The sequence below is a fragment of the Heteronotia binoei genome, chromosome 2, assembly GCF_032191835.1.
Source record: "Heteronotia binoei isolate CCM8104 ecotype False Entrance Well chromosome 2, APGP_CSIRO_Hbin_v1, whole genome shotgun sequence".
NCBI lineage: Eukaryota > Metazoa > Chordata > Lepidosauria > Squamata > Gekkonidae > Heteronotia > Heteronotia binoei.
Window position 1 is genome coordinate 125,317,924 of NC_083224.1, and position 24,386 is coordinate 125,342,309.

The window sequence follows — 24,386 nt, forward strand, 5'->3', positions numbered from 1 at the left end:
GCTCAACTCTCAACTCTCTCCTCCGCGCAGCGGAAGCGTGCTGGGCCCATAACCCTGTCGGAGCGGGAGTAGCAGAGTGAGGGAGATGACTTGCCCGACACAGGGCTTCAGGAAAGAAAATCAGGCAGACACGTGCAACTAGTGCCAAAAGGTGTATTAACATATATACACAACAAGTGCTCTCTTGTGCAGTCTATACAATATCACCTCCACGGACAAAGTGCTTCGCCTAACCACCATCTCACAGGGAGAGACCTGTGTGATGCACACACAGATCATATATAGTCCAAGCAGCCAATCCTGGCCATGCTGACTCAGCAGATTGCATCACTTGGCTTCTGCCGGCTCAAGCCGGTCTGCTGATCAGGTCACTGTGACCTAGCCTGGCAGCTAGATCACCAGCTGTCATACTGTAGCTGTCAGACTGGGTTTATGTAGATTCTTGCTCCAACACTCCTTTCTTGCATAGGGTTGCTTTTGGCTGGGGGCATATGCTAATAAGCTCCACCACCTACTTTTCTACAAAACGACCCCTTCTTAAATCTGTTGAAATCATTAGGCTTAGAAAGGCGCAACTCTTCTTAGGATGGCAACTGTCTGATAGAGTAGAGTAGTGGAGTTAAGAAATGTTTGTAGAATATGGGGAAGTCCCATAGCAAAGAGGAATGTCTAGATGAAATTATTTATTTTCTTTTTAAAGTGTGTGGCGGGGATATCCATAATTATAATGCCCCTATGGTGGTGGACAGATGGAGCTCTCCCATTGGCTTATGGGTGCATTCCATGCACTCGACAAATTTGGCTCACTCAGCATCTCTGGCCTCCCACTGGCTGACTCCTCTGCCTCCGCCTACTGCAGGCCTGGGAATGTTGAACAAACCACCAAAACAGTCTTACCTCAGAGAGAGACACATCTCCAAATCTTCTGTCCTCTCCGTTAACTGACCTCATGAAAAGTATCACTGGCAACAGACCTCTACCACCCCATCAACGGCCCACACAGATGGCCTCCCAGCACATGCAGCCTCTAAAGGCTGCAGATATAGTCAGGGAGCCACTGCTACCATAATGCGACTAGGCAGCAAGTCCTTGCCCTCCTGGGAGCATTTCCTCAGACATTATAGTTGCTGCATCTTTCCTGTCACTCCCTCTCTCCCTCCTCCCCTCAGCCTCACCCCTAGCCAGAGGCTGCTGCTAGGCAACCAACTTGTCAGTAAAAGGAGAGGCCTCAGGTGAACAGTCCACCCTCCAAAGCAGTTATTTTCTCCAGGATGGGGAGAGAGAGCTCTGTTTTCTGCAATTCAGTTGTGATTCCAGGAGATCTTCAGGTTCCACCTAGAGGCTGGCTACCCTAGGCCTGACAGCACCCTCTGGATGACCTGATGCCACCTGATTCGCATGACTTAACTAGCCTTGGCTGCTTGCTCCTGTTCAGCAGCAGCTCCTCATGACAGTAAGTGTGACTTAGCAATTGAGAGCCCAAGTTGGCAAGTTCCTGGAGATTTGAGAGGTAAAGCCTGGAAAAGGTGGGTTTAAGGAGGTTTGGAACCTCAGACAGATACAATCTATAGACTCCATCCTCCAAACCAGCCATTTCCTCCTGGGGAACCACTGTTGCCAGTCTCCAGGTGAGGGCTGGAGATCACTCAGAATTACAACTGCTCTCCAGATGGCAGAGATCAGCTCCCAGGAGGTGTGTGGGGGGGGGAGTGAATGCCTTCTCTAGAGTGGGTGGGAAGACAACAAGGGTGGGGGGGCACTCATTCAGTGTCTCTTTCTAGAACCTGTTATATTTTCTTCCACAAGAGGCCTTATTTCTAGTTATTTATAAACCAACAATTTAGTTTTGTCTGATTAAAACTAGCTGAGCTTTCAGTCCTGTGTCTCTCTCACCAGCGCCATCACGAATGCCGCTCATAACTAATACCAGATGCTAAGCGAGAGAAGCATGTATAGTGAGTGGCTGAAGTGACTACGTCTCACTGTATGGTTTCCCAATTTTCAGTACAAAAGACTTTCCTCAATTCATTTAACATAAATCTGGAATGAAACTGGATTCCGCAAACAAACATTATGTACATGTATGACAAAAATCCCGGAGGGAAGATAGCGCAACAGAGCAATTGATTATGAATTTGTCCTGGCTGGCTGGCTGAACTTAAGGGAGTTTCCCATTTTTTGGCGGGTCCACTTGCTTAAAAAAACCTAATTTTGTCAGCGCCAGAAAAAACGGAGGTGGGGTCTCTACTGACGCCTTGAAGAAGGTATTGGAAACATAAACCCCACCCCCCTTCGGAGCTGCTAACGAAGAAACCGTTTACGCGGGGGTGGGGGAGAGCGCGCCTTTTCCAAAGAATTGGCGTTGAGGTAACGCCGGAAAGCGGGCGCTGCTGTCGCGTGACTCGCAGAGTCGTTCGCGCTCCTACAGAGAGGGAGGCGGGGGCAGGGAGGGAGGCGGTGTCCCGGGCGCGCCCACCCCCTTTGCGCGGTGACGTTGCAGGTCTTCCCCTCCCTCCTTCCACCCCTGCCTCCTCAGAGACGGTGACCGCCGCTCCCGCTGCCCCTCTGTGCCGTTTCCTCCTCCTTCGCCGCAGCGGCGATGTGACTCTCCTCTCCTGGCTCGGCCCGCCCCAGCTGTGCGGCGAACATGGCGGAGGTGAGGGAGAGCCGCGGGCGGCGGTGGGGCGAGGGAAGGGAGGGGGGAGGAGGAGGAGGCCGAGGGGAGAAGGGGGAGCCGAGTCCGGGCCCGGCAGGGAACTTGTTGCACCGCCGCCTATCTCGTTGCTTTCGCTTCCCATAAGTTAGTTGCCGGGGGCGGGAGGAAGGTCCCACGACGGGCCTGGCCTGTGACGTCTGGTTATTGGTAGCCGGGCGGTATCTTGAGGGCTCATCGGCCTCCTGGGACTTGGGTGGATGGAGGGAGACCCTGCGAGAGGAGGAGGAAAGATCGCTTTCTTTCTATGGGGGAGGGGGAAGACAGGGCTGTCCTTTTGCTGTTTGGGACAGTAAGGATTTGCCCAAGTTGTCGCTTTCTTTTTTTTCTTAGGATGCGAATGGGAAATACGCCAAGTGTGAAAGAAGGAGTGTTATTTGTTAAATCATGCAGGCTTTACTTTTGTTGGTTTGAGGGAGAAGTGGGTTGACGGGGGCATATTAATAGTGTTGGAGTATGCTGTTTTAGGAGGGGAAGGGTGTTTGCTCCCTTGGGTCTGATGCTCTTGCTAGAGAAATCGGCAATGTGTGTTTGGAGTCAGCTGAGTTCTGACAGTGTTTAGTTTTTTAAACATTATCAAAAATTAAGTGCTAGGTCTCGGCTAAAATATTGTTTATCTCAAATGTTAGGTTATTAGATCAATATTGTTTCAACCAAAGGGACTAAGGTTAGGCTGACAGGTACAAGTTTTCCCAGCCCACCTGGTATCACAGAGTTCAGATTTGAATGTGGATGTCCTGCATCAATTAGTAGTGTGCTCATTACATTCTGCTGGCTATTAAGAGATTGTTTTTGCAAGGATTCCCCTCCTTCCACTGAAAGTAGAAGTGATATGGGGGTATTCCAGTAAGACCATTCTTTGGAACTCAGATGTCATAAATTGATTTAGGGAATGATTCCGTAAAGCAGGCTTGTAGTTCCTCACTTAAGCCCAGTTACCTGGACTGTGATGCAGCTCCCAGTATGTATTTTAAAAAAAAAGTGGCATGGATGTTTCATATGAGAATTCAGCCAGCTTTGTTTTTCGAATAGATGCTGAACAGATCATATTGTGTGTTTGAACCATCACAAGAAATGCCCTTGCTGCACTCTTCAGGTGTGTGATAAAGCTGTGATAAACGCTTAATCTGAAACCACATGTTGCCTACCTGATTAATGACTGAAGCAGGTCCTGGCCTGATGCACTAATAATAGTCTTTAGTTCAGCAGGTTTTATAATTTTCCATCATTTTTAGGCCACAGATGACTGAATTAGGAATGTGTGGGCCAGGAACTTTTAGCTTTATTTGTGAAGCTCTCTTTTTAAAAAAGCAGTTTGCTCATATTTGATCAAAGACAGGACACTCAGTTTTAATGACTAATTGTCGTCAGACCTACTGAAGTCTTTGGTGGATAGGGGAAGTTGAAATTCCTTGGAAGTTTAGTTTTGATTGAGGATTGGTATTACAGTTCAAATGTATTTTTACAAAAGAACCTTCACATTTTGTGTGAAAACTCTTTTACCATAAAGCTACCAATACTTTTATATACTTTTAAAGCTTAGTGAAACCACTTGTTTCAGTTTCTATAGTAAGAAAAGGAGTGCTGACTTCCTGGTTCTTTCATTTTCTGTGACCAGTAGGTCACAGATCTGTAGTTCATGTAAGAGAGAAGCATAAATGTTCATTGTGCACTCTATCTGCAGTCTTGAAATCTTACTTGTTGCTTAGAAAATTGCCATTTAGGAAGGCCTTAGACTTGAGTGGAAAACTGTGTTGTGGCTTGGAAGTCTTGTCACTAAATGTACCACCCTTCTCATTCACTCACTCACCATCCTTGCTCTCTTCCCACCTCCCCGCCGCCACTCTTGGCACTCCACTATCCCTTCATCTTTTCCCTTCCCTTTCTTTTGCTTCTTCCCCATCTTGTTTAACAAACTTCTCCCTCTTTCTTTTCCTCTCCCCTTATCTGTCAGTGTTTCTTTGCTCTATTTCTTCTCCTTACCTTCTCTGACAAGCTTCCCATTCCCCCAGCTTTGCTTATTACCCTCTTTTACCATCCCTTCTCCATCTCTCTCTTCTTTCTTCCCCTACTCCCTCTGTTATGTTTCTATCTCTTTTTCTCTGTTTCTTTCTCTCCTCCTTCCCCGACCAAGCCAATACCCCATCTTATCTTTTCTGTCTTCCTCCTGCCACGTTAGTCTGTTGGTTGTAATGCTGCCACGTTTCCCTAGACTGAGGATATTTTAAGTGGAGCAATTTTTTCTGGAGTTTGAAGTTGCAAGTCATCGTGGTTGATTTGGTAGGAGTGGAAAAGTGGTGCCATCACCAACCACCTTTCTATATTTACCTTCTCAGGAAGTAACATACATCGTTGGCTTGGACTTCGGATTTCATGGGGCTTTAATTATTTTTATATGAACATATGAAGCTGCCTTATATTGAATGAGACCCTTGGTCCGTCAAAAGTCATTATTGTCTACTCAGACTGGCAGCAGCTCTCCTGGGTCTCAAGCAGAGGTTTTTCATGTCTACTTGCCTGGACTCTTTTTAGTTGGAGATGCCAGGGACTGAACCTGGGACCTTCTGCTTACGAAGCAGATGGTTTATATCTTGTATTTATCAAGTTACACTATTGATATAGGTTTTGGCGTTGTCTCTGTGGGCTCAGGGAGGCTCTTCTGCTGTGGCTTCAGCAGCATCCTGCTGGCGGCGGTGGGGGGGCGTTGCTTGGGAGGGATCAGGCAATGATGACAATTCTGGCTTTGGCCAGAGAGCCAGTTTGGTGTAGTGGTTAAATGTGCGGACTCTTACCTAGGAGAACTGGGTTTGATTCCCCACTCCTCCACTTGCAGCTGTTGCAATGACCTTGGCTTAGCTATAGCTATTGCAGGAGTTGTCCTTGAAACGGCAGCTACTCTGAGAGCCCTCTCAGCCCCACCCACTTCACAGGGTGTCTATTGTGGGGGGAGAAGATATAGGAGATTGTAAGCCTCTCTGATTCAGAGACAAAGGCGGGGTATAAATCTGCAGTCTCCTCTTCCAGCAGTGTCCTGCTGGCGGCAGGGAGGTGTGCCGTCAAGAACTGGTAAGATCATTGTCTGCACATACACAGACAACACTTTTCATTGGGGGAGGTTTAAACCCCCAATGTATTAAGTTTTCATATATTTCTGCAAACCTGGGGAGTGCCCAAGTGTACAGGAAAATCTTTATACAGTCCATGTGCCCCCTATCTGTGGAAATAAGTATCCACACATAGGAGGCATGTTGAAAATTAGATATATAGAACTTTTTGGCAACTAGGTTGATATTACTATTATTCTATATATAAAACACCAATTGTAGAAATCCTTCAGACAGGTTGAACAGACATCAGGAAGATTCTATGCATTTTAATTTAAATCTTCTTGCTATAGTGTATGTCTGTAATGCACATCATTATTTCTCACACTTTAACAATCATATATGCACATGGTGTTACTCTGTGTATGCCTACTGTGTATGAATAGGCATGAATGGGATGAGCTGTTCCTGTTCACCAACCTTAGCATTTACATACTAGTATGGTAAGAGCGTAGTGGTAAAATCTTAACTATTGTAGTATTCTAAAATAACCCAAAAAGGATTGTGGTAGCAAAAGTAATTTTTAAATTGCCAATTTGCTATAAATAGCAAAATTTTATTATTTTAGTTCATGGATAGGTATAGTAGTTAGATTTTTTTAAACTGCTCCTCAATAGTAAAATACAAACTGAAGGTCAATGAGGAATCATGGGAGCTGAGATGTTTTAAAAACCCCATCACGCACCACCTTTCCTTTTGTGATTCTCTCAGGGGCTTGTGCAGGCTGGTATCTTGTATTTCAGGGTATGTGATTCTGACCTTAGATATATACAAGAGGAGACTCGCTCAGCCACTCTCAGTATTCCATCCCTTTCTGGAGCACTTTTAGTTCTTATTGGGGTTTTGTTGTATTTTTTTTCTTTTAATTGATTTCCAGAGATGTTATTCTGCGTATGTGGAAAGTCTCCTGAATAAACTGAAGTCTGTTGCTGTTTTTATCATTCACATGGGGCTCAGTAATTTTACTATTAGGCACAGTGATAACTTTTGCCTTGAAACATTTTTATCTGAGGTAGCTTTGCATGTGACAGAGTCGTTATTCAGTATGAATTCTTGTTTATAATGCACAACTGTGGAACTACAAATGGATCAATTTGATGTGATCTGGACTTTCTCATAGTTCAGGTGTTTATCCCTGCCCTTCAAGGTTGGACTGTTTTATTTTGTTTGCTGCTGCCTGCTCAGTGGATTATTTAAAACCTTGTCATACTAGTGAACATGTGATGTTTTGTTATGAAAATATTTTTGTGTTTCTATGATTTAATGTAAGATTTTAGATATGTGTTGCTCTGGTTTAAAAGGGAGGCTTCTAGAGTAAGAAAAAGGGAAGGCTAGATGGGTGATTGTTCTGTGATTGGATGGTAGCTGTGCCTTAGGGAATCAGAGTTGACTGGTTTGTAGAGAGAGTTTGTGTGCAAGAGAAGGGAGAAGTGAGCTGAATTAGTGAAAAGTGAGGTGCTGTGAGAGTTCTGTGTGAAAGTTATTAAATAGCAAGGGAGGAAAATAAACCTTTGTAGCTAGATCTTTTAAAGAAGAATGACTGTACCTATCCTAAACTATTACACTTAGATACACGTCTCTGAAACCATTACGCTGTATTCCTTCTAAATAAAATTTATTCATTTATAAAAGAGTGGAAAACCTAGGTTTTTTTAATGTTCCTCCCAAATTTGGGAAAGTCCTCAGACATGCTCATGTTATATTTGGAATGAGGAAAATGCTTTTTAAGATAATCTTTCTCTCTCAGAATTGCTTCATGGGAGGTTTTATAAGCACTCCCTAAAACTTGCAAGTTTTTCTATTGGGAGAACTGGGGCAGGGGGAAGTTCTCCCCCCCCCCCCTTCTGGGCCTTCACATCCCTAGTTGAAATCCACAGAGCTTCTTACCCTAGAGATGCTACAAGTACTGGGAAGGGAATGACTGCTTAACAGCTTGGCCTGAAGGTATTTTGTCAAAGGCATTTGGGTGGTGCAATATTTTACTCCAAGATCAATTGCCACTCTAGAAAATCCCCCTTCCCACAATTGTTGAAATAAACTTTTTAGGTTCAGGTGATTTCAAGAAGAGACTGTCAGAATTTTATAATCTTATAATAGCAGCATCAGAGTTGTCATACTGTTTCATTTGTATGACTTTAAAGTTTGTAAGCTGCTTTGAGTCCTGTGTTCCAGGAGAAAAGCAGTATATGCATGCTTAAAATAAATAAAAATAAATTGTAAATTGATGTTTTAAATTAAATTTGTCGGTTTTTATTTATATTATTTGTTTGTATCTATTGAGTCTACAGTAAACTATCTTGGGGACTGTTTAAATTGAAAATCAGCCCATTGACAAACTAAATAAATGCTTTAAAATTATTTGATTACCAAAAATGACCACATGAAGTTCAATTACAGTTTTTATATATACTTCCTATGGTTTCTTACAATGGGGATACTTTTGGTTTCAGAAACATTTATTCATTTTGGTACGTTCAGCCTTAATACATGCATGGTTTCCTGTAAGTAGAAGCAAAGGCAGAAAACTTGATTTTTTGGAGTAGAATGGTTATAAATTCAGCTGCAGTAGCAGTCTTGGTGCGTGGCACCTTAAAAGATTTGAATTTATTATGCTTTCATGGCCTATCACCCACTTCAACAGGTACTCTTCTTCATACTTTTGATGACATGGGCTGTAGTCCACAAAAGCTCTTTTATGTTTCAGTTACTCTGTTAAGGTAGGCCAAGATTCATTTGTCTGGGTAGAATGACTAAGTATATAGAAACTCTAAAAATGTTTATTTCTTTTGAAGTTTTATATGATTATGGCTTTACAATAGTTATCGCATTGATAGTTTCCAAATGCTAGAAATCACACATAGTTGCCCTTATGATGATAGAAACTTGAATAATCAGAAGGGGGAAGCACTAAACATCTTTACCTAATTTTTAGGATAATATTTTGTCTAAGTTGCTTTTTCCCATCATGAAGACTATTGATATCTAAAATATGAAGATTAGGACTCTTGCCGTTGTATGATGACAACCACTAGTGGCTAGAATACTAGAAAATGAATGTTGGAACTGGGGATTTCAAAACCACACAAAGTTAATGCTTACTGGGTGAACTTGGACAAATATAATTTGTCCCACAGTTCACTCTGAAGCAGAACTACACCCTTCTAATGGATTTTTAAAACTTTAGTGGATTTTGAATGGTTGTGAGGCAAAGCACCCCTGATCTCCCCCCCCCCCCCCCCGGATTAGCATGAATGGTTACAGGCCTGTTCCATCCTGTTATAATTGGTCTCTTGGCCTATAAATCCCTTATCATCTTCAAGGCTAGAGCTGGAAATGTTGTTATTGTTGTAGTAGTAGTTGTTGTTATAATTTATGGATCACCCAATTCCTTCTACTGCAGGGCTCTGAGTGATTTACAACATTCTTAAAGCAATAACGATAAAACATTTCAAAAACATTTAAATATTAAAAACAGATGGTGAGTAATAATTTTCTCCTAATTGCAGGCTGCTGGCTACTTTGTAGGTGGGGGGGGGAGAGAGGGAGTGAGGATGCCAGACAATTAGCTTCTCATGAGAACCTGCAGGCCACAGGATGGGAGGGGGGAATTAAGAGTGATGAAGTAATTTTCTAAAGGGTTCCAGCAAGAATGCATCCTGATTGGATGCTGGTTAGTAAAAAAAAAATTATAATTGAGTTAAGGGACTGAAGAAAGGAGGCTAGTTTGGATTCTGATGGACTGGAGGCCTGGACTATGATGCACTCATATTGCAATACACAACAATGTAGAGGACACATGAGTTACAGCTTTTGAGTGTTGGATTTAAGATTTGTGCCATTAACACAGGTTTTGAAAATGTGTTAAAATAGTTAAGCTAGTCTTCTTGTTTTTCTGCTGTATGACTTTAGAGCAGGATTTCCCAAACTCCCCCCCCCCCCCCGGCGGCCCGGTTATTTTTACACTTCTCCTTCATGGCCCACTAAAATTTGGGGGTGGAGCCAGGAGACAGGGGATGATGTACAAACAAGCCTAAAACTCTTGCAATTTTTTGTTTAGGAAAAGTAGGAGAATAGTGGGATTTTGCAATGGAATTGTAAAAATAAAACATGAAGAAAAAGCACAAGGACCACACAGCAGAAAACTAAAAATATAAAATACTCTCAGCCTGGGAAAACATGAAATGGCAGGGTGTTTAAAGCTTCTCCCCCCGCCCCCTCAGGTCTACTCAGATTAGCAATGGCAAGGAAGGAAGGAAGGAAATAGGGTGGAAGGAAAAGGGAGGGAAAGAGTGAAAGAAAGGAGGGACAAAAGGAAGAAAGAAAAGAAAGGAAAAGAAACGGGAGCAACTCACCTTTAAAACTCCTCACTCTAGGTGGGAAATCCAGCCATGGAGCCCTCAACACCGGGCTGTGGGGCCTCCAGTCCCCTGGCCGCTCCCCTGACTTGCCCCGCATTGCAGCTTCCCCCCCCCCCCGGGTCGTGCACCTCCACACTTCCTCCTCCTCCACTGCAGGCAGGTCAGTTTCACCTCCCTGCCCGACGGCTCAGAAATCAGCGCGGAGCTCATTCCACACTGGGCCAAGCCAGCGGCAGCTTAAACGGACCGTGACCAAAAAGGGTGCATGGCTCCTCCCTCCCTGGCACTTCCTTCCCATCCAGGAGCCATGCGCCCTTTTTGGCCACGGTTTGTTTGAGCTGCCGCCGGCATGGAGGGAGCTCCGTGACGATTTTTGAGTGATTGGGGGGGAGGAGAAGGGCTTTGTGCAGCATGAAACTGACCTACCTGAGGTGGGGAAGGGTGGGAGAAGGAGGCGCGGAGGTGCACGACTCGGGGGAGGGAGGCGTGATGTGGGGGGAGGGGTGGCCAGGGGACTGGAGGCCCTGCGGACTGGTGTTGAGGGCTCCGTGGCCCGGTGCCAGGTCACGACCCTGCCTTTGGGAAACACCGCTTTAGAGCATTGTGCTGCCTGTAGATTAAATCTTTTGTTTTGAGCAGGAGTGCACCGAAATGCAGTTCCAGATGGCTTGGTGCCAAGGGGTGTGGCCTAATATGCAAATGAGTCCCTGCTGGGCTCTTTCTATCAAAAGCCCTGTGCAAAACAATGGTGATATCAGGGGATGTGGCCTAATATGAAAATGAGTCCCTGCTGGACTTTGTCTACAGAAAAAGCTCTGGTGTTGACAAAAATTAAATAAAACTTCATGTTGTCACCATCTTCAAGAAAGGGAAAAACGAGGATATGGGTAACTGCCAACCTGGCAGCTTGACATCTGTACCTGGAAAAGTTTTAGAACAAATAATCAAACAGTCCTTAAACATTTAGAAAAGATGGCCGTGATTACTAAGAGCCAGCACGGGTTTCTCAAGAACAAGTTTTGTCCAACTAACACACTTTTTTTGGAAAAGTTACTACCTGGACTAGGAGAGTGCTGTAGACATGGTTTATCTTGATTTCAGTAAAACTTCTAATAAGGTTCCACATTGTATCCTTGTTGACAAGTTGATAAAATGTGGTTTGGATCATAAGAACATAAGAGAAGCCATGTTAGATCAGGCCAATGGCCCATCCAGTCCAACACTCTGTGTCACACAGTGGCAAAAAATGTATATATATATATATATATATATATATATATATATATACACACACACACACACACACACACACTCACACTCTGTGGCTAATAGCCCCTGATGGACCTCTGTTCCATATTTTTATCTAAACCCCTCTTGAAGGTGGCTATGCTTGTGGCCGCCACCACCTCCTGTGGCAGTGAATTCCACATGTTAATCACCCTTTGGGTGAAGAAGTACTTCCTTTTATCCGTTTTAACTTGTCGGCTCAGCAATTTCATCGAATGCCCACGAGTTCTTGTATTGTGAGAAAGGGAGAAAAGTACTTCTTTCTCTACTTTCTCCATCCCATGCATTATCTTGTAAACCTCTATCATGTCACCCCGCAGTCGACGTTTCTCCAAGCTAAAGTCCCAAGCGTTTCAACCTTTCTTCATAGGGAAAGTGTTCCAGCCCTTTAATCATTCTAGTTGCCCTTTTCTGGACTTTCTCCGATGCTATAATATCCTTTTTGAGGTGCAGCGACCAGAACTGCACACAGTACTCCAAATGAGACCGCACCATCGATTTATACAGGGGCATTATGATATTGGCTGATTTGTTTTCAGTTCCCTTCCTAATAATTCCCAGCATGGTGTTGGCCTTTTTTATTGCAATCGCACACTGTCTTGACATTTTCAGTGAGTTATCTACCATGACCCCAAGATCTCTCTCTTGGTCAGTCTCTGCCAGTTCACATCCCATCAACATGTATTTGTAGCTGGGATTCTTGGCCCCAATGTGCATTATTTTGCACTTGGCCACATTGAACTGCATCTGCCACGTTGACGCCCACTCACCCAGCCTCAACAGATCCCTTTGGAGTTCCTCACAATCCTCTCTGGTTCTCACCACCCTGAACAATTTAGTGTCATCCGCAAACTTGGCCACTTCACTGCTCACTCCCAACTCTAATCATTTATGAACAAGTTAAAGAGCATGGGACCCAGTACCGAGCCCTGCGGCACCCCACTGCTTACCGTCCTCCACTGCGAAGACTGCCCATTTATACTCACTCTCTGCTTCCTATTACTCAGCCAGTTTTTGATCCACAAGAGGACCTGTCCTTTTACTCCATGACTCTCAAGCTTTCTAAGGAGCCTTTGATGAGGAACTTTATCAAAAGTTTTCTGGAAGTCAAGGTAAACAACATCTATCGGGTCTCCTTTGTCCACGTTTGTTCACCCTCTCAAAGAAATGTAACAGGTTAGTGAGGCAAGATCTTCCCTTACAGAACCCATGCTGAGTCTTTCTCAATAACCCGTGTTCATCAATGTGCCTACTCATTCTGTCCTTGATAATGCTTTCTACCAACTTTCCCGGTATTGAAGTCAGACTGACTGGCCTGTAGTTTCCCGGATCTCCTCTGGAACCCTTTTTAAAGATGGGGGTGACATTTGCTACCTTCCAGTCCTCAGGAACGGAGGCAGATTTCAATGCCTGTTACTATTAGGTGGATCTGTAACTGGCTGACAGATCTCACCCAAAGAGTGCTTGTGATTGGTTCCCCATCCTCTTGGAGAGGAGTGACAAGTGGAGTGCCTCATGGATCTGTCCTGGGGCATGTTTTATTCAACAACATCTTTATAAATGATTTGCTTTTTAAATTTGCATATGATACTAAATTGGGAAGGGTTGCAAATACAGAAGAAGAGAGAAAGAAATAGCTTACAGGGTGATCCTGACAGGCTGAAAAACTGGGCTAAAACCAATAAAATGAATTTTAACAGGGATAAATGTAAAGCTCTGCATTTAGGTAGGAAAAATTCCATGAATGGTTATAGGATAGGGGAGACTTGTCTGGGCAGTAGTATGTGTGAAAAGTATCTAGGGGACCATACGCTGAATATGAGTCAACAGTGTGAGGTAGTGGCTAAAAATGCAAATTCAATTTTGGACTGTATAAACAGAAGTTTACTGTCCAGATCATGTGAAATGGTGGTATCACTTTACTCTGCTCTAGTAAGACCTCACCGGAAGTATTGTGTTCAGTTTTGGGCACCACATTTTAGAAGGATCTAGACAAGCTGGAATAGGTCCAGAGGAGGGCGACAGAGATAGTGACCAGGTCTGGAGACCAAGTCCTATGAGGGAAGGTTGAAAGAGCTGGGTACGTTTAGCTTAGAATGGAGGCAGCTGAGATAGGATTACCATCTTCAAGGGCTGTCATATAGAGGATGGTGCAGAATTGTTTTCTGCCCCAGAAGGTAGGACCAGGAGCAGCAGGTTGAAATTAAATCAGAAGAGTTTCCGGCTCAACATTAGAAAGAACTCCTGACAGAACGGTTCCTTAATGGAACAGGCTTCCTCAGGAGGTGGTGGGCTCTCCTTCCTTGGAGGTTTTTGAACAGAGGCTAGACATCCATCTGACAGCAGTGCTGATCCTGTGACAGGGTGGATTTGATTTAAATCATAGTTTTCTACATAAAGACTCATTTTTGCTGGCATAACCTTAATATTCACAATTAGATGATTTCATTTTTAGAATAGCAACTGTTCATATTAGTTTTATAGTTATATAAAAATATTGATTTTTAATATTATTAGAAACACATTATAGATAGGTAATTATTAAATTATTGTGAGGTTAATTATCTCCAGTTTAATAGATTAATCATTCATATTTGGACAACTTTTCTGGTGTACTTTATTGGGAGGAGAAAAATAATAATTACCTTAATAATAATTTAAATTGCTTTATTCAACTAAAACAATAACATTATAGCATATGTTTGCTTAAACATCCATGTTTGTTAACTGATGTAGTTAAACAATATATATATATATTTAAAAACTTAATGTGTTAGCCCAGCCTACATGAAAAACTTAAATATTGTCCTCTTTAGCTCACTTGTCATCTTCTTCTTTGTTCATAATCTGGAAAAGAAAAACAAGCTTTCCTGCTTTGTCAGATCCCAAACAATTTCTCAATTTAGAATTAATGAGTCCAAAGGAAGAGAATAGTCTTTCTACGCCTGCAGAAGAAGCTACTGCTGTTAAAAGTGAAATCATTATTTGAATAGTCTCTAAATCCAAGTGCTTAAGTGACTTCCACCAGTTCACTGGTGTGACTTTCTTTAAAACATCTTCACAAACATGTATTTCTTGAAGTTTATTAAAGTCCTATGACTTTTATTAAAGTTGGCATTACAGATGGATGATTGCTGGATACCCATGTCATAGCTAACTCCTCTTCCTCAACACTTGTTTTGACCCTGGTACCGAATATTGTGACAATATTTGCAGAAAATGAGCTGGAGACAGTGCTTGTCCCATTTGTTTTTGTTAATGCTTGTAATTTAATTCTGTCAATGTGTAGTTCTGTTTTTAAGTGCTCACTCAGTTCCTTCCAAATTTCAGCAGCATCAGAATAAACAGCTATTTTCTGTATTTTTTTTAAAGTTTCAGAAATGGGTTTCAGGATGCTCAGCATATGTTCAACGTTTCTCTTAAGCCTAATGTTGAGAACTTCAGCCGTGACAGTGCCATCTAATTTATCTTGATTTTGTTCACGAATTGTCATCAGAATAAGCCAGTTCTTGATATACTGTTCAAAATAGTCCACCACAGAGTTCCATCTAACATCTTGTGGGAGTGTTAGCTTGGTTCCACCCATTCTTTTCAGAGCTGCTGCAGCAAAATGATCGTTACGGAAGTATTTAGCGATATCAACAACATTAGACTTTATTTCTGGAACACTGAAGCCTTTGGCTAGGAGGTGCAGCAAATGAGCACTGCAACCATATATTATTAGCTTTATATTTCCTTCCTGCTCTTCCAGATTTCTTCTCATCTTGGATACATTTGCAGCATTGTCTATGACCAAACTGCATGCTAGACATTTGAATTTTTGTTCACATGTTATTATAGCTTTTGCTGCCACTTCTTGTAAGTATTCTGCTGTGTGTGCATTTCCTGACGTATCAATTGTTTGTGCAAGGAAGACTTTCTCTTCTTCTGTTATACAAGCACATACAACTGGATCATTGTGGACATTACTCCACCCATCAAGACATAGGTTAACAATTTTACCCTCCAGAGCGTTGCACATTGCTCCATTTCTCTATCATACACTTTATCTGGCAGTTTCCCTGCAACATCTGCTTTGCTGTATCCTGGTCTCAGTGATTGAACCATATTAATGAAGTGTGAGTTCTCAGTCAGATGGAAATAAGAGTCTGTTGCATAAACAAACTAGGCAATTTTTCATCAATTAACTCTTTTTCTAATCTGCTGGTTTTTATCAAAAACTTATCTATGGTGGTTCCAGGAGGGAAGGGTTTTTTCTTTCTTTTAGGTGATATACTGCGGGTGTCTAATGATGATGTATATGGTGCAACTGAAACACTATCCTGGATAGATTACTCTGAAACTGTAGAACAGGAGGATGGTGGTCTTGAAGGTGGATAGTTTCCAGAATCCTTCGTGTTGATGAATTCCCCTAAACAAAAAAACCCAATGCTGTTGTTTTATTATTTATACAATTTGTGCTTATTGTATTTATTGCCATGCAGCTCTGCCCAAAAAAGGAATATTTGCTTCTTTTTCATAACTGTATCAAAATGACAGTAACATGCAGTAATAATAAGAAATATAATTTTGCTCAAACATGACAATTCAAGGCACTCTTTAAGAAATATGATTAAATAAAAATGTTTACCAACCTGAAGATCCTGCCTGTTCAAACATGTTTCTGTTGTCATCTTCATCATAGCACTTCTCATGATGTTGCCTCATTCGGGTCACCAGGCCTTGCATTTTTTTGTTGCAGTGTTTGCATTTTGCTCGCATGCCTTCCTTACCAATAGGTAGAGGAACTTCATTAGAATATTCCCAAACTGGGTCTCTTTTACGGCCTGCTGCCATTATAGGTTTTCTCCTTCAGGGAAAGAATAATGTGATAAACCTCGGGTTATACACACAAAAGATCCAAAGTCTTGTGGAGTATTCTGCTCAAAAAGTTTCACTTTCATTTTTACTGCTTGCCCCTCCCTCCTCACACTTAAGTTTCTTCTTGTGCAAATCTATTTCACTCCAAGCAGTCTTCTTCTATTCATTGAACCTTTTGAAACTTAGCACTTAAGGGGCTGATTCTATGTACATAGGTTTGTAGAACAATGAAATTAAGGTCTTTTTCTCAACTCTGTTCATTTTATAACATTTTTGCTGTGTAGAAGAGGCATATGATCCCTGCAGACACAAATTACAGTTTTGAGAAATGCAAAACCAAGCATCAGTGTTCTGTGATAATATCTTGTAGACAGAGAAACTACCCAGTAATCTTACAGAAACCTCTGAAAGAGCATGACATTGTGAACGGATTAATAGAATTTATTACCAAAAAATTTAAACATTGCATGAATATACAGCCCTATGCTTCAGAATTAAAAACCTAATCATTTCATGATGGAATAACCTTTGGATGATAATATATTTTCCTCAAAAAGCATTTTATTTAAAAAATCCAATTTAAATTTAAAATATCCATTTTTTAATTTTTTTTTTAAACCATTGCTTTTTATCCACCCTGTCCTGTGAACTTGGAGGGAAGTACTTGTGAATTTCCTGTATTGTGCAGGGGGCTGGAATAGCTGGCCCTGGGGGTCCCTTCCAGTGCTATGATTTTATAATTCTATAATTCATATAATTTTTAAAAAAAAAATTAAAAAAAGGTTTGGTTACTTGTGTACAGCAGCCCTGGGAACCCATGAGGTTCAGCTCAGACACCTTGACAGTGGTGTAACTCTGTTTAGGATTCTATGCAAGCTACCTAGTTCAGTGAACACAAGGCTCTGAGTTCTTTTGAAGGCAGGATACAAATGTAGCAAAATAATAATCCTGAAGTCAAGGAAGGCTACAGATTATGGTTTGCTTGTTTTAGATGTAAACTTTAACCCCAACACACAAACTTGTCTTCAGTTATATGACCCTAGAGATCCCTTCCAACTCTATGATTCTGTGACTGTCAAAATGAGTTTATTATGACATGAATTAAATTGTAATTGCCAACAATATAAGCATCTAACCAGGTCAGATGTCATACCGTATTTTTCGGTCCATTGGACGCTCCGGACCATTAGACGGAGGTGCCTGGCTGGGAGACAAGTGGCGAGATCGCTCCCTCTGCCTCCACCGCGAACCCAGCGCTTCGCAGGGAGCGATCTCGCCGCTTGTCTCCCAGCCAGGCACGCAAGCGCCGGCGTGCTTCCCCTGCTCTTGCGTGCTTGGCTGGGAGACAAGTGGCGAGATCGCTTCCTGCGAAGTGCTGGGTTTGCGATGGGGGCGGAGGGAGCGATCTCACCGCTTGTCTCCCAGCCAGGCATGCAGGCACAGAGGAAGCACCCGCCCCCCTCCGCAAATCCAGCGCTTCGCAAAGCGCTGGGCTGTGGAGGCGGCGGCGTGCTTTCCCCCTGCCTGCCTGCCTGGCTTCAGCTGATGCTTACAGCAAGCGCCAGGATCACTCCCTCCACCCTCCGATCCCAGCGCTTGCTGAAAGCAGCAGCTGAAGCCAGGAAGAGGAAGCACCCGCCCCCTTCGCAAAGCGCTGGGCTGTGGAGGGGGCGGCATGCTTTCCCCCTGCCTGCCTGCCTGGCTTTAGCTGATGCTTACAGCAAGCGCCAGGACCGCTCCCTCCACCCTCCGATCCCAACGCTTGCTGAAAGCAGCAGCTGAAGCCAAGCAGAGGAAGCACCCGCCCCCTCTGCAAACCCAGCGCTTCGCAAAACACTGGGCTGTGGAGGGGGTGGCGTGCTTTCTCCCTGCCTGCCTGCCTGGCTTCAGCTGATGCTTACAGCAAGCGCCAAAATCGCTCCCTCCACTCTCCGATCACAGCGCTTGCTGAAAGCAGCAGCTGAAGCCAGACAGAGGAAGCACCCGCCCCCTCCGCAAACCCAGCGCTTCGCAAAGCACTGGGCTGTGGAGGGGGCAGCGTGCTTTCCCCCTTCCTGGCTTCAGCTGATGCTTACAGCAAGCGCCAGGATCGCTCCCTCCACCCTCCGATCCCAGCGCTTGCTGAAAGCAGCAGCTGAAGCCAGGCAGAGGAAGCACTCGCCCCCTCCGCAAACCCAGCGCTTCGCAAGCGCCAGCTGTGGAGGAGGCGGCGTGCTTTCTCCCTGCCTGTTTGCATAGCTTCAGCGCTGATGCTTAAAGCAAGCGCTGGGATCGGAGGGTGGAAGGAGTGATCCTGGCGCTTGCTGTAAGCGTCAGAGCTGGAACCAGGCAGTCAGGCGCAGGGAAGCGCCGGGACGGAGGCAGCGGATCCCCCCCCCCCGGAGGAAGGTACGTACGGTACCTTCGCTCCATAAGACGCACACACTTTTTACCCCACTTTTTTTGGGGGGGGGGGGGAGTGCATCTTATGGTGCGAAAAATATGGTATTTTTCTTCAGGTAGAATAAACGTAGAAAGCAGTTACGTTCTGTAACAAAGACAATAAAACTACCTAATTTTCCAAAGTCCTTTAAAACAGTCTTTTTGATCATAGGTCTTTCAATATATTCAGGTATTAGGACTGAGGAAATGGTGACCTTGTAGCCCCCTACCTGTATGCTTTTGCTACATAAGAAGTTTTGTAAATTAACATTACTAAATGGGTTAAAAATACTATTTAGAAATACTGCATGGTTCAGGACAATGTGGTAAAACCTGTGATAAAAAGTCAACATTTTTTAGCTTAAAGTGAATGCATTTTTATATTAAAAAATTAAGATTTCTGACTATAATTGATTTAGACGTAATTGATTTTGTTTGACCTTGTGAATGTTGAATCATTTTCTCTTTATGAAGCTGAAAAGATAGTCAGTTGTATTGCTTAGTATTGTGTATAGACAAGCATAAAGCAGCATTATCCAGTTCATGAACAGCAGTGACCTGGGTGGGGGGTGGGGGAAATATGTCATGGAGAAGTTTGAAGAGTTGAGTGCCACTGCTGCCATAGAAAAACATGCATTTTGCCTGAGGAGGAAAGTAATTATTATGAAGCTGTGCACACCCTTCCAGGAGAGAAATTGTTAGTACATGAACTGAGGGAAACAATCTAGTAGAGTATTGGCCAGATATTTATGCATTGTATCATCAGCATGTGAGGCAAAATGTTTATGTTTAGTCTACCAACTGTCTGAGCAGTAATGATGACAGAAAAAGTATCTCTGTCTTTTAGTTATATCTTTCACAATGGGTAATGTATAAAACAGATCAGTTAACAAAATAAACAGGTAGTTTACAGATCATAGAAGATAAACAGTCACAGTGATATATAAAAATAATATTGATTATATGTACCTTGATGTTTGGTTTTTTAACTTGCTCTGTGATTCAGTCTCTGAATAGGTAACAATTTTTAAAAAATTCAAGACTGACATAAGATTTGGTACCTGGTATAGCTATCTTGCTTTCCATTTTCATCTTTGTTTCAGAGCCCAATTGAGAGAGTCTCTGTATGCCTTGTTCCTGTTTTCCTGATGTAGGAAGACAAATATCAGGAGGCAGCTTTAATGCCTGTAGAGAAGTAACAGGCATCATTGGAGTGTGTGGGGCACAAAACAAATACATTGAATTGTATATGGTAAAACTAGCATCATGTGTTTCTGGTGACCTGCTTCTTTCACAGACAAAACACTACATTAGCTGTAACTTCTGAAGTCTTTGTTGGCAGCTTCAAATATAATGCATTGTAATAGTCACTATGTGTGAATGACTGGCATACTGAATCAGATACTAAACCTTTCCATCATACATAGTGAAAACTAGACTTTCAGCTATTCCGGCTGAATACAGCAAAGCTTTATGGTATGGTTGTCATCCCACAAAGAATTATAAATGATGGAATATTATCCACCTGGTTGTACTTCCACATTCATATGATCTTTTATAAATAACTCTAAAATTGGAAAAAATGCAACGTTGGCTGTTAAAGATCTCTTAAGGAATGGTGACTGATCACTGTTTTTCTGTACTTAGCCAAATATGAGTTGTATGAAGAACTGCAGATCTGAAAGAGATCACTACTTTTACAGTTATTTTTTCCCATTTCTGATTTGTACATACTTAAGAAGACATTCAGGACCACTTACATAAATTAAAAACAACAAAGCATCCCAAAAGTAAACTATAATACTGTAGTAGAAAGTGACTGGATCCAAATTCAGCAGTAAGAGCTTAAAACAATGCAACTAAACAGCAACAGTCTGGATATATTTTCCTTGAATCTAAATATGAAATATTAAATGTAATTCAGAATGTTTCTGGTATACTGATAAAAGCAATTGTTTGACTGTGGATAACTTCTTCTTCTTCTTCTCTTTTGGATAGCCTTCTGTTGAGTCGGCAAGCCCAGGTAAAGTTTTATTATGATGTTTACCTTGAAAGCAACCTTGAAAGAAAAATGAACTTTTAATTGAAGCTGTCTCCACTGATGTGTTTTATCAGATACATAGTTGCTGCTGGATTTAACTAAAATGTGCTGTGGTCTGTTCCAGTAGGCAGTCTGGTTTGAGGGACCTCTAGTGATATAAGAAGAGCCTGAATAACCTTAACTAGCTTGAGAACCTGGATGCTGAGTAGGGTTGGCCACAGTTAGTACTTGGGTAGCATACAACCAAGGAAGATGGAGGCAGTGGCAAATCACCTTTGCTAAGCTCTTTGTCTTGAAAATCCTATGGTCTTGGGGTTGCCATAAGTTAGTTGCAGCTTGACAGCACACAATTATTTAGTGATCTAACAGTACTAAACAGATCTAACCAGAGTTAAACCCTTCTAAGGCAGTTGAAGTTAATGGATTCAGAAATGTGTAATTCTGTTTAGGATTTCAGTGTAAACTGCCAGCCTATACAAGGCAGGTGGGACTGTGCCGTGCCTCTCATGGACTAATTTCCATTAAATTGTCTCTGAATTTGCCAGTGATTGGGTTTTCCAGAAAAATTTAAATCAGAAAATGTTCTGGAAATTTTTCAGATTAAACATTAAATAAATAATTTCTTTAAATAATGTTAACGAAAGAAGACAAATGCACATGTAAAAGCACTGCTTTATCCTACATTTAGCCATCTTAACATGACTGATTTTCTGCACCAGCCTGACAGCTATAGAGAGACTAAATTTTCTGCCCCACATCGCTTGAATTTGCATTAGGGACTTAAATCTGTAGTGTAGGAGAGTTCAGAAGTCTTACAGATTTCATGATCCAATACAAGGCTGGTTTGAGGGGAGAAAGTTTGCTGCTGTGCCATGGTAGTCAGGTTGCAGAAACTAACAAGCTGTGTCCTTGTCCTGTGATTGAAACCTCTCATGCCATTCTTGCATAAGAGAGGACTTTTGAATAGCTAAAGCCTGGTAATGTTAACAAATAATTTATTTGAATAGAATTTGCCTCTCAGTTTTCACTATTCAACATTAAAATGTCCAGAATGAAGCAGGTTTCCACATAGTTAGTTTTGTACTCTATTCTGAAACTTAGTGGAAGATAAGATACCAAGTATTCTGAGTTGTGTCACTTGGGTTGACTCTGCTTGTTTCTGCTCTTCAGTTTGTATGAAAATTGATCATAGTCCATGTGTGCTTTGCCAGTGTTAGGGCATACAGAATCAAAATGCAGGCACCCAAAAAACTCTCTTGTTGAAATAGTTCAGCTTATTGTAGATCTAGTATAGTAATATCTGTTCTAATTAATACAGGTGTTTAGAATGTTCTGGGGGGTGTAGATTTTTTTCATGACTTTAAACAGTTTTTTTGTTGCCATGTTAGTGCTGTAATATAGACTGCTGTATTTTCTATGTATTGGCAAATGCAAAGTTGTGTTCTTCATACTGAAGTGTCAGAAGAGTTTGTAATGTGAAGACTACTTTAATATTATAACAATGGCTACTGTGAGTCTCACTTTATGTTTTTTCATGCACAGAATCTCCACTCCAAAATGGGGCAGGGCTTCACATGCAGCCCATCTGAGACTCCTGTTGTATGGTTTTTTTTGGTCTGGAAATGGAGGGTGTAATGAGGAAACTGTGGCACATGTTCTGCTGATCCCTATACAGTGTATTCAGAAGAACAGTGTGGTTCACAGCATATCCTCATTCAAAAATATACCAGAAGACATTTTGATATGTAATATAGCACACTGTGCATCTTGCAGAGGCTATAGCAGCATGCCCAGTGTGAGAGTGGAGGGACTCCATATGAATCTGCCTATCTATAAAAAGAATAGGCCATGGAATTACAGGAAGTTGTGAAAGACAGGAGTTGACAGAGGCTACCTTTCTGGTCTGAAACAGTGCAAGATCAACTCTGTCCCAAATCTTTATGCATGATGGCTTGGATCCAAAGAATAGTTAATGGCATTCTGCTCATGTTGTGGGGTTTTCCTGCCCCTTCCTCTTGCTGTAACCCATTGTAACTACCCACAACTACTCCTGGTAGTCAGGGAATCCTTTTGAACAACATGTAAGTTGGTACCAGAGGGCCTGCCGATGGGTAAGATCGAGGGAAATCAGATGAATATTCCCTTAGCACAAACACAGGTGTCTTCTGCTTGCCTGAGGGGTTCTTTGTCTCTGAACTGGAGTAAATAGCTAATAATGTAGATGCATTCAAAAAACAAAAGTCTTCCACTGTTGGTGGCTGGAGAATTTGTGCAATAAAATTATATCCTGGAAGTGTACTCTTCCACCCACACAAACACTTTTCTGCCTGGAAATTTGAATGCATGCTGTTCCACCAGAAGCCCAGTATACTGAGGTCATAGTTTTCTTTTCCTTATGTACATGAAGATGTGGTTTGGACTAAGAAACCATAGAGAGAATTAAACCTTACTTACAACTCACTTTACTGTAAAGGGTAGCATCTATAAGCACTATAAGCAGTTTGTGTTTTCCAAGCCTTTAGTTTTATAGCAGGATATATCTTACCCATCATTTGTTTTTGATTATTTTTCAGGTATTTCATAGATATTATTTTTCATAGATTATTTTTTCAGATATTTATTTTATTTAGAACATTTTTATGCTGCCTCTCCAGAAACCTGCCAAAGGTGGCTTACAAAATAAAAATAATAAAAACAAATCAAAGATATTAATAACAATCCAGCATTAAAAAGCCCCAGTCCAACATAAAAACATAACTGACAAAAATTGATTATGGTCAGCTTAAAACAGCAGTTTCCAGGCTAAAATAGTGTTAAATTAGGCTCCTAATGAAATCTTGCTTTTACCGAAATTCGTTTTTAGATTAGTGTTGGTTTTAGATTTGTTGGCACATAAGAATGATAATAGCCTTCACAAGTCTATGATGTGGTATACTCAGACTATTAATCAAATTCTAGGAGGGTCGGCAACATCCGATGACCATGAATTTGACCCAACGGCTGACATGCTGGTTCATGATTTTGATGATGAAAGAACATTAGAAGAGGAAGAAATGATGGAAGGTGAAACAAACTTCAGTTCTGAGATTGAAGATCTTACCAGGGTAAATGCTAGAAATACATTAAACAAAATTCCTAATCCTGTATCTATTTGCATTTTAACTGCAAGTGAATGGGAAAAACTTGGGTGTGGTTTATCCATCTGTTACCTTCATATATATTTATACAGGTTTAGAATTTTACAGCAAAAGAACTGGTCTCAGTAGTTGGAGTTACTCTGGGGACCTCTTGCAGCACATATTTGCCTCCTATACATGGGCATGAGTCTGAGTGTATTTTTGTGATGATTTCACTGTGGTGAACTCATGCAAGCTAGAAGATAGATTCCGAGTATCTGAGGAGGAACAATTTAGGTTTAAACGCTTAGTAAAAAATGCTTAAGAGGGATGATACTGTGTGTCAGCCCTTCTAGCCAGATGCAACAAGTTGCTAACCTGAGATTGTTGGTATATGTGGGATTGCTTTCTTGCACAATCCAATTTAGTAATGTGCATAATGTTGTGGGAACAAGTATGGTTTCTATTCCCATATTTATAGTAATC

At 42.0% G+C, this 24,386-nt stretch overlaps 1 protein-coding gene across 2 annotated transcripts in view; it reads left to right on the forward strand.

Annotated features, from left to right (window-relative positions):
• The first annotated feature begins 2,510 nt into the window (after positions 1 to 2,510).
• The window catches only part of MIER1 (MIER1 transcriptional regulator), a 59,749-nt gene continuing 37,873 nt past the window's right edge, over positions 2,511 to 24,386 (forward strand). For both annotated transcript variants that reach the window (XM_060231974.1, XM_060231976.1), the window contains exons 1-3: positions 2,511 to 2,656; positions 20,742 to 20,766; positions 23,743 to 23,888. In XM_060231974.1, coding sequence (XP_060087957.1) covers positions 2,648 to 2,656; positions 20,742 to 20,766; positions 23,743 to 23,888 — 180 coding nt within the window. In that variant the 5' untranslated portion in view covers positions 2,511 to 2,647. The remainder of the gene's footprint in view (positions 2,657 to 20,741; positions 20,767 to 23,742; positions 23,889 to 24,386) is intronic.